The sequence below is a fragment of the Phlebotomus papatasi genome, chromosome 1, assembly GCF_024763615.1.
Source record: "Phlebotomus papatasi isolate M1 chromosome 1, Ppap_2.1, whole genome shotgun sequence".
Classification (NCBI taxonomy): domain Eukaryota; kingdom Metazoa; phylum Arthropoda; class Insecta; order Diptera; family Psychodidae; genus Phlebotomus; species Phlebotomus papatasi.
The window spans coordinates 66,003,758-66,019,601 of NC_077222.1; the positions used below are offsets into that span (position 1 = coordinate 66,003,758).

General features: G+C 31.7%; 1 protein-coding gene across 2 annotated transcripts; it reads left to right on the forward strand.

Annotated features, from left to right (window-relative positions):
- Window positions 1-582: 582 nt before the first annotated feature.
- LOC129810244 (GILT-like protein 1) lies at window positions 583-15,681 on the forward strand. Of its 2 annotated transcripts, XM_055860591.1 has the most exons (4): window positions 592-802; window positions 7,401-7,535; window positions 11,433-11,976; window positions 12,085-12,179. In XM_055860591.1, the coding sequence occupies exons 1-3, from the start codon at window positions 743-745 to the stop codon at window positions 11,973-11,975; spliced, it is 738 nt and encodes a 245-aa protein (XP_055716566.1). In that variant the 5' UTR covers window positions 592-742; the 3' UTR covers window position 11,976; window positions 12,085-12,179. The 2 variants fall into 2 exon arrangements, with proteins under 2 accessions (XP_055716558.1, XP_055716566.1); XM_055860583.1 differs by having other exon boundaries at window positions 583-802; window positions 11,433-15,681.
- The last annotated feature ends 163 nt before the right edge of the window (window positions 15,682-15,844 follow it).

Consider the following 15,844-nt stretch of genomic DNA (forward strand, 5'->3'; position numbering starts at 1 on the left):
GTGCACTAAAAGACTTGTGTAATACTCGGTTCTATAAGGCAGCTATTTTGCTTCTTGGGAACCTTTCATCATTTCATTGTATTTGTAATATAACATTAGACTAAGACCTGAAGTTGATTGGAATCCAGGATACTTGAATCATGGAGAGAACGCTGTTGAAGAAAAAAGCTTTAAGAGGAGTAGTTCAAGGTCATTGACATGAACAAAAGTATTGTTGACTTGGCTAGCTTTTAATATGTATACAGCTTATTCAAGCACGTTGGACCCTTGTAATGGAAATGGTAAGGTAACCATTACCCAAAAGCAACGCATAGAACAGAATTAGCTGCAATATACAGTTCAGTAATTTTTCGCATTATGCAAGAGAAGTGGAGAAATTTGTTTTGCAGTAATTGCTCCCCCCTCCCCACCGTATAGTGATTAATAAAAATTAAAAGAAAAGTCCCAAAAGTTTCCGAAACTTTACTAAAGCTTCACCGAAACTTTCAAAGTCTTATGAATGAGCACTAAACACGTACACAATAATAAAAAAGTCGTTGCCTAAGAACCAGAACGGGTTTCCATCAAATTTAACTCCACACAGCGATCACCGTACAATTTATTTAGTCAGTTTCTGGCGGTTCACCATCGATTGAGCATCCCACTTGGTACAGTGCGACAATAATTTTGAATAGAAACACCCATTAAAACTGATTTACTCTTGAAGAATTTGTGTAGTAGAGTTTTGTGTGAAACGTCCAAGATGATGCTTAAACTTTTGGGATTATTTGGCCTTTTTGCTCTGTGCAGTGCTCAAGCAAAGGTAAGTAATACAGGTGATACAGCTCATGTTTAGTGCAAATCTGGTGTTTCACCAAATTGTGACACTGAAATTTCATATGCCAAGCAATCATTCGGTATTGGAGTGGTACTCGTAAATGGGTTTTTTTCCACAATGCTATGCAATTTATCCGATGGATAATCTCCCAATACGGCGTATACTACGTTACGTAACATCAACATCTCTTCATCATGACACACTTCTAAATTATATATTAAGCTCCTCAAACCAAAAAGCGCATAAACACTGAGAATATTGCTTGGTGTAGAATTCCAAACTATTGCTCACTGCGGTGGGTTGTGGGCTCATAAAAAAGACGCGCTCATGAAGAATAGCACCTCAAGATGGGCTTTTTGTTGATTACCACATCTCTCAACAACGGGCGGCATCAAAACCGTCAGAGATTCAAAAAACTCGTTCTTATTCTCTAACGATTCTCCCAAGCAAAATATATATATATGCTTGTTTGATGTATGTGGCTCTTTTTTATGTTTCCCTCTCTCTAAGAAATGGTTCCCGAGGAGGGACAATAAGAAACTCGTTTCTCTACTTTAGTTGTTGAACAGAATCGTGAATTTTAATTTAACATTCTCTATGTGCTAAACAAATCTATTCTCTAGCACTTTGGTGCTCCAGGGACTTCTATATGTAAATTCAAGTGACTTTTCATGTGCAGAAATTCAATGGCAATAGATGTACAGAATTCTCAGCAATTTTCCTTTCACATTGGAAGTAAAAGTGATTTATCCTATAAGAATCATATGCCATTTATAGAATTGATGACATTTCAGTATGACCTCTTACTAATTCATGAATCATTATCAGTTATTTTTTTCTTTAATGTTAGCTACTCTTTTTAAAAAAAAAACCTCCGTACCGCAGCACGAAGATTAAATTCCTACAAAATTTATGCTTATGCATCATTACTTGGATATTAAAGCAAATTTTTTTTTAACAATCTCTGAAGGTTTCAATTTGAAAATTCTTTCAACATCATATCTCACTAATTTAATTCATTCTTGTGTGGCTTTTACTGGAAAATAACAAAACCATACAATAGAAAAAAAAATCAAATTACCGCTCAAGATATGAGGTAAACAATTTAGCAAATAAGCAAAAGCAAAAAAAAACTATCACAAAGCATAAAAGTCCCATTTTTCCCCTGACACAAGCATATAAATTTTCGTTTGATCGATGCCAGGAAATTTCCCAAAGCGTGACTATTATCACAAGTCGGTGTTTATTTACCCAGGGAAGGCTCAGAAGATGAGCTTCTGACCCACTTGGGACTTTTGAAATGTAGTGTTTCGTTGATAGACAATCACGGGATAAATAATTCCACGTTAAACTCATAAAATTGATTGAAGGTTCTACAGAACTTTCGTGCAGAGGCTCATTGCAAATTTCATACTTGTTTTGCGATATTTTATGCGTAATCAGTTGTTTTTCCACAAAAATAATAAATATTTCTGAACATTTGTGTAATCTTAATCTTGTTTACAGAATGCCAATATTCATTAAAAAAACACTTTAAATAATTTACTACCATTTCACATGAAGAAATATTTTAGCTGTTGACTTTTAAAGAGAAGTGCTAAAAGAGGCAAAAGGAAAAGGGGAATAAAAAGGTTTTCTGTCTTTTATCATAAATTCATGTGAATTTTAAACAATATATAAATCACTTCAACTGAACAATTTACTTTTACTTTGCTTACATTCTTCCTCATATAATATTTAGTATATTTTCAAATCTAAATTTGTCACGTTATGGTTAATTTTGATTCACTACCAATTCTAGATAAAGAAGTATATAATAAATATGAAGAATAGCTGTATATGTTTTCTGTGATTATTTAGATTAGTTTCTTATCAAGTTCAATGCTAGTTGAGTAAGAGTCTGTAACAATTTTACATACAGGATCAATAGATCTTATTTTTCATTCAATGTTACAGGGGTAGGGGAAAGCGCCCTATCTTCGGACGACTTTTCATTCTTTTTAATATGTTTTTAATAAATTTGACCCATTATAATATTATAATTTAATAGTTAGTCCGATGATTCAAATTTCCCGAAAAGATCCACTGGTCAAATTCATTAGGAACGCGCGCTTTCCCCTATAACTCTAGTTAGAAATTTACTTAGGGCAGAATTGATCCCTCTTTTCATATTTATTGTAAAGAAAGAATAAATAAGGAAAATAACTAATAAAGAAAAATTGAGAGAAGATTTTGAAGCTGTTCCACCCAAAGTACATTTATGATTAGAGTTATGTCCCTGTAATATCGATTTGAGCCATATGATCTATCAAAACAAATGGTCTTTTAATAATTGTCAAGTGTCTAATTAGATTCTGGGTCATTCTTAAGGGTTGAAGAAATAGAAGATATACATTTAAAAATAACTACAGGGTCGAAGAAACACCTATTGGCACTTTGAGAGCTCTTATCAGCACCCTATTTTGTACCATTTGGGGTATGAAATTTAAACATCTATCTATTTTATTATATACATTATCAACATTTTGACGAAATTGTCAATAGGTGTTCTCTGTCGACTAACTATTTTATAAAAACACGTTTGGAAATTTTATAAAAAACAAAATGTTATTAATTATTAAAAAAATTTCTGGTCTACGACGTATTATTACTATTGTGATGTTTTTGATAATCCGCGATACATATTTCCTACAAAAAAATTATCAAAAGTGAATTGTAAATCTTGTACATTGATTACAATTTAAACAGCCTATTACCTACTCTGAAAAAAAGTCTTGTCAAATTAACAAGAAATGTTTATCAAAAGGATCTTCAGCCATAGAATATGGAAAAGTTTGTCAAAAAGATGTTTTTCTGTATAAAATGTGAGAAAAAGTTGTATCAAATTCGTTAATAACATTCTTTGGACAAAATTTGAATAAGATCCGTTTGACACTTGTCCGTTTAACAAGATTTTCTTCAGAGTAGCTCGTTAGTCTGCATCATATACGTGTGGTTTGACTTGGTTAAAAAAATCATAGAATTTCTACTGAATACAGGGGAAGTGTGCCAAATTTCGGCTAACTTCTAATTTCGGCTAACTTCTAATTTCGGCCACTTTGAGTGTAATTTCGGCCATGCAAATAAATTAATTAAAATTATGTATGTAATCTTCGAATAGTCAATGAATTCATTTTGCTTTTAAATATTTATTCATTTTAGGATGTATTAACACAAAGACTGTTAAATTTTAGGTATAATTTGAATTTAAATTGCGTTGTAAAAACTCAGTTTGGAAAGAGCCTTACAAAAAATGTGAGAGATCGATTGTTTTTCTAGCAGGCTTCTGATTTGTGGTGAAGTACAGAGGGTTTTCCTTCGATGTTTTTCATGAAAATTGATTAGTTTTTATTAAAGATTCTACTATATATATACTATGTATATACTTTGTGAGCGTCTCTCCGGTGAGGTACTGTTGCCTATTCCGGCAACATCTTTTGCTTTCCTAAATTTCTTATTCATTTTATTTTTCTTTCAATTTTTGAGTTCTATAGTGTCCAGAAAAAAACCATCGCTTCTATGAAAATGATGATGTGGAAAAGGCCTTGGAAGAGTTCAGGAAGGGCAAATTGCTACGGGAATCTGCGCGTAAATTTGAGATGCAACTCTTCAGGTCTTCAGGACAAATTACACGGAAGGTCTCAGGGCTTGTGGGTCATATAAACTTATTAAACTAAATATTAAAGTCGGTCCGTTTGACGTTTTGAAATTTTCTATCCGTTGCGTTACAAAAGGTGGCCAGAAAAAAGGTGGCCGGAATTTCACTCAAAGTGGCCGGAATACTACCCAAAGCAATGCCCATATTTTTAATAATTTTTCAATATTTTAGTAAGTGATTTAAAGAAAACAGAGATGATAAACTAGTCTTCAAGGTTCCACACAACCCTACCGAAAAGGAATTAACAAAAAATATCAATATGATTTAAAATTATTGCATTTCAAACTTAGGACTTCGGTGCTTATATGCAACTATGCCGAAATTTGGCACACTTACCCTAATAGCTTTATTTTTTAATTTTAATCTTTTAATATAATCCTTCGATATTTTGATATGAATCTTCACTTAAGTTAAATTTGCCAAATTTAAAATTATATAAAAATTGGGATAACATTTTACAGTTGTTATATTCTTCATTTGACAATCAGCCTGATTTTTAAGTCAAACGATAAGAGCAAATGACATGAGGTTTCCGTAAACTCTTCCAAAAGTCGACTTTAAATAGGTGTAAATAAACTACTATTTTGCACACTAGTTCTCGTTTACAAGTACATTTTGTTTAGTTATTTTATTAAATTAGAGTACAATTAGGTAAATATCGAACAAAATCTTACTTAAAATTTTAGGATTTCCTCATTGTTTAAATGAGAAAGGTGACAAAGAAGATTGTAAAAATTATGAATAAGAAGAGCGAATAAAACGGAAAGGAAGGAGAGAAGGTCAAAATAATTTAATAATAGGGTAATTTAGAGACTGTTCTAAATCATCCTAATATACCCTAAAATATTTTTTTCTCTTTTTAAATTGTTTTGATGCTTTGTAAGAGTTATGAGAATTATACCAATTTGAAGTTTTAAATAAAATGGAATTCGAGAATCGAGATCACTAAGTTTGTTAGAATTTGTAAGCCCAGATGGGGCTCATCCTTATTTTGACTTCCTCGGAGTAAAGTAAACTGTCCACGGTTAAAGGGGATTCGGTCACTCTCTGAAATACTGGTGTTAATTTGTTATGTTCAACAAGAGCACCTTATAACAGCCTGAAGTACCCATAGAGTTGGGCATGTCAAAGGGAAAAATTATTTGAACAGGTTGTACCACTGGGTTGACATATGTCGAATAGGCTGTACGCTCTACAAGATACAGTAGACTCTCTCTCAATTGGGCATTTGGGGCAAAATGTCATCCGGTTTATCGATAGATTTGGGCGTCAAAGCCTTTGTAATGAGTATAAAGAATCACGATAAAATAGGAGGAACTACAGCGAATTTGAGCAAATTATCTTCATAATTAAACGTGAAAATTGTCAACAAAATTTTTCGACCGCTTGAAAAAGAACCGATTGAGCGAGAGTCTACTGTAGTGACATGGAGTTTTCAGAGAAACCTGAAACATATCAATCCTGCAGAGCGAATCATAGGATGGATTTACCACTCATGAATCATTCTGTGTATGATCACTATGATGACTAATCGGCACCGATCAGCTAATCTCACTCACAGTGTAATCGGCGTCGATTTCCGCATGATTTGCCTTTAATGTACTAGCTCCCCCTGGTGGGGCCTGTCCTGCATTTTTCTTCTTATTTTTTTATTCTCAAAATATTGTCATTTTATCATTTTATACTTAAGTTAATACGCATTATCATCAATGTATTTGTTTTTCAAAATTGATATTCCCCTTGTTTTTGCTTAAGAAATCCGACTATTCAAGTCATCCATACATGAGCAAAAAATCATGTTTAAATTAAAAGCTATGTGGCAATTTATAAACATGTAACTTTGCTTCCAGGGCTTCCAGTAAATTGTTTTTGTGCGATATTGTCAAATTTTCACCTCTACCAAACACGCCCTTTCTCCACAAACATTCCAGTTCCAAAACCGGCAAAGTGTTTAAAATGTCTCTAAACAATGGTATGGATGGTATGGGAATTTTCAAAAAGAAAATCCATGGCTGTTTTGTAGAGAAAAAAAGTGTGTTTTTCTCGGTGGGTGGAGAGTAAAGAAGAAAAATGATTCAGACCTCAATTTTCACATATTTCGCTGTGTATCACCATAATTATCATGTTTCTGTTAATTCTTCCGTTTTGCTGTCTTCAGTACGCCATCGACATTTTTTTTTACCTCAAAATAAATAACAATTATATTGTACCAGTCGTATGGGGAAACAATTAGCATTTGTTAATATTTAATAGTTCGTCTTATGAGTTAGAGGCTAACATATCAGAATGGAGACGTTGGGGAATTGAGGGAAGAATTTGACCATTTCTGTTTGAGTGAAATTTAAAAACGATGTTTATTTTCTTAATTTTTTACTGTCGAGGCAATTCTTTCTTGCAAGTTTTACGAGTTTTACCCAGTTTAGGCCGGCGAAATTACCATATATTTTTGCGTTGTTATGTAATTCGAAAAACGAGAGTGAGTATATGGACAAATTTGGAGGAAATAAGGTTTCTATTTTGGAAAGGTGATATTAAATCGAGTTTTTTTTTGGAGCTTTGATTGTGTGTCTGTGACTCTGGTTGTTAAAGAGTTCAGCGAACTTGAACCACACTAAAAATTCTTCCGCAGAGATGGTCTCGCCGGGTAAAAAATTACCCGCCAGTTATACGCATTTTGTCTGTATTGGGATCAATTAAAGTTTTATGTACAAAGTACAAAAAGACCTCTTGTCAGAGATGTGTAAATAGAGAAAGTTACACTACAGTATGGTATTCTCAGCCCGCGTGTCGCTCTGCCACTTACCAGCCACGCCCAAGAAGCATTGAAACACTCAATTACTTCCACAATTTACATGGAATTTCATTCAGACTAATTTCTCAATACAGGTGCCCGTTTATGTGTACTACGAGAGTCTCTGCCCCGACAGCCAGGCCTTCGTTACGCAACAACTGTATCCTTCCGTCAAGGGACCTCTTGGCCAATTCGTGGATCTACACCTTGTGCCATTCGGAAAATCCAACGTGAGTATTTTTTGGGTATTAATTTCCTTCTTGGAACTGTTACATCTTAATTAAATCTGCAGATAGAAGGGGAATTTCATTTGTGTTTCATCTATTCAATTTATTTTTATCTGTAGGGGAAAGCGCGCTACCTTCGGACGACTCAGGCTTCGAAAAACTCATTTTTAGATTATTTTTTTTAATGAATTTGATCCATTATGGCTCCGGCACACCTTTTAGATCGGTAAAATTCCATGAAATCAAAATTCATGTCCCTTCCTTTCTCAAAAGATTTGCATAAGTCTGTCCCACTTTAACAGACTCTAAATCGGACTGAACTAAATTTAATTTGGTGTGATGTTTAAAAGAAGAAGAAGAGGGCAAAAAAGTAGGACAGACATATGCTAAACTTAAAAAAAAGAGATGTGAATTTTGATTTTATGAAATTTTTCTGATTCAAAAGGTGTGCCGGAGCCATTAATATTATATTTCAATAACCATAGTTCAATGCCTAAAATTTTCTAAAAAGATCCATGGTTTAAATCCATTAAAAACATAGAAAAAAATTAATTGTTCGAAGCTTGAATAGTTCGACCGAAGGTAGCGTGCTTTCCCGTCAGGGGGATGACATTAGCTCTGAAAAATGCGACCAGTTAAAGTGTAATTTTTTCCCTGTTTTTTTTTTTTTTTTTTTTTTTTTTTTTTTTTTTAATTAGGGGTTCATCAATAAGATGATTGCCCCATATTTTCCCTGTTTTTGTACACATTTCACGAGTTATCTCCGAAACTACGTTTGTTGCCAATTTGTGGTCTTCGGTTGCTCATTCCATATTAAATTATCTTTTATTTTGTATTTGTATTTTTTGTTAATTCATTCCACAATGACAGAAAACAGCTAATAACCTCAAAAGTTTTTTCGGCGCGCTAGAAACATATGGGAAACATAGGAAACGTCATACCTCTGTTTCCCGTAATTAAATTATTCTTAATTTATTTCAGTTTCCTTTAACAAAATATTAACAAAATTGACAATGATAATAATGTATCATGGAAAAGAACTAGTCAAAAAAGTGCCCATGGTCCAGTATAACTCCATGGTCCAGAATGAGTTCAGCCTATGACCTTTCTTATTTTCAGAAATTTTTTTTTTCAAAAACTGAAGTAAAATCAAATTATCAAATTATATTACTCACCATGGATATTAAAGAAATATATTTCATTCTCAGGACCATTGTCCTACAATAAGAACACTAAATATTTTCCAGACAGGACATGGGTTTTTTTTCTGCAATAAAATTTTAGGCAATGTTGGTAAATTTCTTAAGGATTCTTATGCACTAGAATTATATATAAAATGGGAAAAACAAATAAGCAGTAAAAAATTATATTCGGTTACAAAAAAAATTAAACATGGTCAGTAAATTATTAAATGTTTGGTCAGTACAAAAACTTAAATCTTTACAATGTAAAGGTCCAGTTTATATATCGTCAGTTAAATCAGCATTTATCGTAACTTCATTTTTGCGATTTTGAGATATATACATATTTGGAATCAGCGTAATTTTGTTTATTAAACGCACTTGTGAAAAAGAAATTTTTATAAGCCCAATAAAAATTATTTTAAACAAAAATTATCGTAAGTACCCTTAATTAAGAAAATTTATCAGAATTTGTCGTAACTTCCATTTTTGGGGAAGTTACGACAAATTTCCATACAAAATTTTTAGTAATCAGCATTTGCCGTAACTTTTTTAGCTCGCTTGCGTGGCTTGTAATTTGCAGCAAAAATTTAATATTTCTCATTAAAACGTTCACAAACTCTTCCATATATCCAAAGACAGTGCGAATAATGTAACATTAAATCATTTAAATTCGATATTTCTGAGAAAAAAGTGAGGAAAAATCCCTGCCCATCTGTCATTATTTCAAAACAAAACAAGCGATGCGGCGCACAAAATTTATTAAATAAAATTTATGAAATAAAAGCTTTTAGTGACAAGGACCACAGTTTAATTGACTAATTTAGTGAAATAAAGGCACTCATTATCACTAGAGTAATTAAAATTGATATAATGTGTTTTTGAAAATTGTCGTAACTTCCAAGATTTCCATACATTGGAAGTTACGGCTTTATAAACGATGCAAGTTACGATAAAATATTACTGAGTTTCTTCTAACATATATCTCAATATCTCAGCATTTAAATCATTTTATAAAGATTTTCTCAAGTTAACTTACAGTTTATTAGTGCCACTTTTATTATTTTGACTCAAAAGTATCGCATTCGGGGCTCATTTTTAAGAAAAATAATGCTGAACTGAAAATTTCGTCTCCTGAAAAGTTGTCAAAAGGAAGTTACGACAAATGCTGATATAACTGACGATATTTATTAGTTTGCAGATATTGCATTTATTTATTTCCCTTGGCTAAAACTTACATAAAAATTACACCGGTTATAAAAATCTAAATTGAATAAATTAAATTAAATTGTTCACATTTTATATTTTGTTGATAAAATTTCATTATTTAATACTAACTTATGGAAAGTACAACTTAAGAATATTTATTATTCTGTTTCAATTTCGAGGAGAAACAATTTTCTTTTTTTTTTACTCTATTGTTTTTGAATTTTATAAATTTTTTAGGATAATGAATTGAAATAAAAATATAAAGAATTTAAGATTACAACATTTATTGCATTCATGACTAAATAATATTATGTATTATTATTATTACTTATTTTTTGAAGAAAATATAATGAAAAAAGTAATCTTCTTAAATAAATGAAAATTAAAAAAAATCTATTATTCTATTCTATTAAATCTATTATTCTATTTGGTGATATAGATCACAAAATTTTCCTAATTTTATAGCTCTTCGAAAAAAATAGTAACACAGTTTTAAATTACTGTTACTACGATAAGCATAGTAATTGGCATAATCTATGCAACCACCATTACAAAAAAAAAGAATTTTCTGTAAATAAATACAATTTATATTGAACAAAAAGTTCACAACATTCTCTCGAAAAAAAAATTACTTAGGGAAAACTATAATTCATACGGGTCTCGTTCTCCAAAGTCTATTAACAAAATTTAAAAATTCGCAATGTTCGGTGGTGCCCCAATCTCCCCTAAATCTCAATGGTATGACTCATCATTTGCTAGTCATTTCATTATTCATTTTGAGTACCAGAATAATCTATCAGTATCATTTTTTTGGATTGCTAAAATGTTAATTTATATTTCAGTATTCCAGTGAAAATTGTTTAATTTTTTGTATAATTGAAAAACGGTTTACAGAAATAAGTTTATTATTCTCAAAATGATTAACCGATAAAATTTCATTACTGCTGTACAAATTGAGTAAAATTTTGCCTAATAAGTTTCAATCATCAATGCATATGAAATGAAAGTTAATTAAATGTGATTGATAAATTAAATGACGCCCTATTATTTTATATTTCTTCTTTTTAAAATTATTTTATTTGTAGGTATATTACTAAATTTAATTGAAAATTAAATAAAATTGTATGGGATATGTCAATCATACTGATGAATTTCAATCAATTCAGATCCCTAGTTTCTTCAGAATTCATCGTAAAGTATTGATTGTTTTAATTCTTCTTGGAAGTTAAATTAATTTTCGTGCTGGTCACATTCAGATTTATTAATTTAATTTTTTTTGAATGAATATAGTTTTCTTGGAAAAAATATTTATTTGAAATTACTTCCTTGATTACTCGAAAAAATAATTTTATTGTGTTTGTACCGTTTGTACATAAAAGAGACCTTCTAAAAGTGTTCTAAATATTGACACAAATGTTGAATTCCATTGATTTTATTAAGATTATTTGTTTTCTGGAAATTTTCTTTATTGATAGAGTTCACTTATGCATCAATCGATACTATTTTTCAGTACACTACTCTTGGGGCTGATGTCCAGTTCACATGCCATCATGGACCAAATGAGTGCTATGGCAATAAAGTTCAAGCTTGTGCCATTGACCACATTCAAGTGAATTCCTACCAAAAGGAAAACACCAGAGAGTCTCTAACTCTGGAGTTCATCAACTGCCTCATGAAGATTGGCAACAACTTCCCAGACTCCATCTATCCAGGGGAGAAATGCGCACGTGAAACTGGTGTCACGAATTGGGATAACATTGAGCGATGTGCAAATAGCACAGAAGGCAGCAAGTCTCTTCAGCGATTCGGCGATCTTACAAATTCACTCCAACCTGGACTTACTTCCGTGCCCACAATTACCTTCCGCCAGAAATATGATCACGATGCCCAGCAATTGGCTCTTACACACTTCGGTGCTGCACTGTGCAAGCAACTGGCTGATCCTAGCTCTAAACTACCAACTGAGTGCTCCAGCATTCCTGGTGCTGCTGCAGAAAAGTCTTCGGCACTATTTGCCATCCTCGGAGCTATCCTCCTTTCGCGCTTCTTCTAGAGTGAGTGCTTAAGAATCCGTGGGCGAGTAATTTGCCCACCCAGAAAAGTACTTTTCACCTTGATCATTCCACCTTATTTTGCCTTCTTTCTTATATCCCACTGCCTAGGCATTGTGGATAAGACCAAAAGACAACACAATCCACAAGAACCACGTGAAGTGTCCTTTAAAAAAAAGCTAGATTGGTGACTTTTTCCACTCTACACCCAAGTAGCACAGATGAGTCGTAATGTAATACAATTTTGGTCCTCTGTAGTACGTGATGTAGTACAAAAACTATGTCAGAAAGTGGTCGTACGACATTACAATTGGGAAAAATGTGACGACCAATTTCGGGTCGTAGCGGCTCAATTTTGGATATGCTGACGACCAACTCACGACTCAAGCGATTTGGCTAAAAGTTTCAAACATCAATAAGAGATGGCGCTTTGTGACCATCGATAGATGGCGCCACACGAACGTCCCATTTTGACCACATGTTTTCTCTTTCTTTTTCTCCAACATTTTTCCCCTCATCAATTCTATGAAATGAAGAAAAGGAACTTTAACAATTCTCAAGTTTGCGTTTGCATCTATTTATTAACATGTTTAATCCGATTTTCAATGTCGATTATTATTATAAATAATTATGCGACACATTATTACCGATAGAGAATTGCGTAAATTAACAATAAAATACGGTCCGATTATAAAATTTATTGTTTTTAAAATATTTCATTTAAATAAATCTTGAAGCGTATCTTTATTTCCTAAAATAAAAGAATATTCTCAATTTACAAAAAAAATCATATTAAGGGATTTTTGATAAATTTTCTTTGAAATCAATACTGATTCACGAGAATTTTTCAGATTTTTTTCATGCATTCCCCACGTGGCATAAAATGACGCCATCACGGGACTCTAAACATATTTGCTCAGACCTTTAATTTTTTTTCGCAGATATTGCATTTGATTAAAAAAAGTAATTACTGTAATATTGTAGATTGTGCAATTTTTTCTAGGTTTATTAATTTACAAAAATGCTTATTTTATTGTAGTTTGACGCACATAATATAAAATAAAATCGTTTCACCTTGTTTTTTTGGAGTTAAAAAAATATAGCTCCGATTCTACTAAACCGATAGAGTTTTTCATTAGGACAAAGTTGAAAATATTTAAATTACCGACAATCCTCTAAAAATGATAAAATGAGAGCTTTAGAAAATTTTAGATAAATAGTTACGGTTTGCCAAAGTGTTGAGCATTCCATTTATTGAAAACAAAAGTCAGTTCAAAATCAAAGTGCAATATAAGTTACTAATTAATTTACAAGTTAATAATTTAATTAATAATAAATAATTAGTTATAAGTTATTAATTAATTTATAAGAGGCTTTTTAATCCATTCTTACCATAGCCACGTTCATTATACGCAAATTGAGACATTTTGAATGATTTATTTCTGGCAAAAATTATATTCTAGAGAACATCGTTAATAGAGTTTTAGTTAATTTAGTCCAATATTTACTTGAAAAAGAAAAACATATCCCCACAGGGGTGAAAATGCATTTTATTGTTCTTTTCTGACTGCGTGAAGTCATGCAAAGTTTTTGCTCAAAATGGAGGATGGAAAATTTTACATCCCGTCGAATTTGTCAAAATTAGGCTTCATCCTCTTTGCGGATTTGAATTCTGCTTGCCAATTTGTTTTCTTGGATAGTTGTTCTATCCAAATCAATGGAGTTTTTAATGAATGAATGTAAAGTATTTAAATTCAGTGACCGTCAAAGTTTAATAGAGGGTTCCCGTGCGTCCATAATAGATAAAAAAGTTTCTTTTCAAAAAAAGATTATCTATTATTTTATAGGGAGTTATTTCCAAAATATGAACATTCTATTTCAATTATTTCTAGTACATTGACTGAATGGGTTGACTATTTGATACACATATTTCCAGAGTCATTCATATCGCTCCTTGGAAATTACAAGGGGCCAACTAATTTTTGGCCATTTTTCAGGAGACAGCATGAAAGATTTAACTTTGTGCAAATAAGTATCTCAATTAAATGACTGAACAAAAACAATTTATTTCCTTTCTATTTGTATGAGCACTAATGTAAACATCGAAACTTTTTTATTTTTACCTTTCAAAATAGGCTTTTTAATGAGTTAGCTCCTTGTCGTTCTAAATTATGTGCAAATTTTGCTGAAATTACAATGACAAGGGATCAATTTGCTTGAGTTAGTCCCCTGTTTCACAAAAATTTGAACGAGGAATATATTTTGTGCCCCTTTACTTCAAACAAAATTATGCCAGTAATTAAAAAGATTAAAATTTTGAAAAACTTTTCTAGTAACGAAATTTAATGACTTATATCATCTGAAAATTTATTAAATTGTTTTTCTAAGTGCATTATAATCTCAAAATCGCAAAAAAGTGAGTTGACCCCTTGTAATTTCCAAGGAGCGATATATGCAAAATTCCTGCGCACCATTTGAATTGACCAAATTTCTCTGAAAATGCTTCTGAGCTCTAATAAATTTCAAGTAATTTTAGAAATTTTAGTGTTCAATTCAATTTAAAAAAAAAATGTGAATAAAACCTAATGTGATAACACAGCAAAATTAAAATAAAATGCTTAAAACATGATAATTTATTTCAAACCATTTTAAGTCCACCATTAAACCAATTAAAGTGACAGTGACACAGGCTCTAACTTCTAAAAATTTTCTTATTTCCATTAGTTTTCAAGTTTAATTCAAGATTTCCCGGGTTTAGAGTTCCAGAGGTTGTTACGGAGTTACAAAGCCTCAAGCAAGCTCCTGAACATTACTTGAAATATCAAATAAAATATCGATAATTCTCAATAATTTCTTGGTTTACTAATTCTTCAAAGCAGCGTTCAAGAATTTTTTGTATTATAATTTTAAGCTGGTATAAATTTGGCTTCATAATATTCAATAGTTTTTATTATAATAAAATTGAACAATATTAAATCAAATTGTCGTTAAGAGATTTAAAATTACATAATTTTGAAAATTTACATTAATTTCTTCATTTCTCAGATTTTTTTTTTCTTTATTTCTTAACGTTTCGTGGCTATTATAAGAATCATAAAATTATAGAATGAAAAAGATTACGTTTAGCTTCTATTTCAACCCAGACTGGGACAGTATAGCTGGGTTTCCTCAGCGACGACAAAAACTCTATCCATAGCGTCTCCCTCTATTGAAAAATGAAAAGAGGCTAAATTTTGACTAATCGCCGCTACGATCGCGACTGTTCTTTTAAATTTCAAATTTGGAATTCGCTGGAGTCATCAAATGTACAGCTTTTGGATACTTTTACGACCAACTTTACAATATCCAAAAATCGGATAATATTTTTTGATTTTTTTCGTGAAAAATGTAAGTCATTCATTTTCTTGCGAAGACGGGAGTTTCTAGGACCCAACAGAGCACTGGAACTCAATTGATTAAATAAATAAAATTATTAAGTTGTCTTTAGTCGTATTTGGGTCTTTTTGTGGCGGTCGTTAGGATATCCAAATTAGAGTTATGCCACGTCGTGCTACTTGGGCACTCATTTCCCGTCCGCGAAAATCTCATTTTCTCCTCAGACATTTTTCTTTGTGTAAAAAATAGAATTGTTACAAGATATTCTTCCAAAGTTGTGTACTACCAGAGTAAAGTATAGAAGAAATAATAAAAGATAATGGAAGAAAGTGACCGAGATGTTTTCTTTATATTTCTTTTTGATGACATTTTTAGAGGTGCTTTTTAGAAGAAGGTCGTGAAATAAATTGTTAACACTTTGGTTGTTATATGCGGAAGTCACCTTCAAGAGACAACGCAGGCAGGAACAAAATTTAATAAAACAATGAAAATGTTT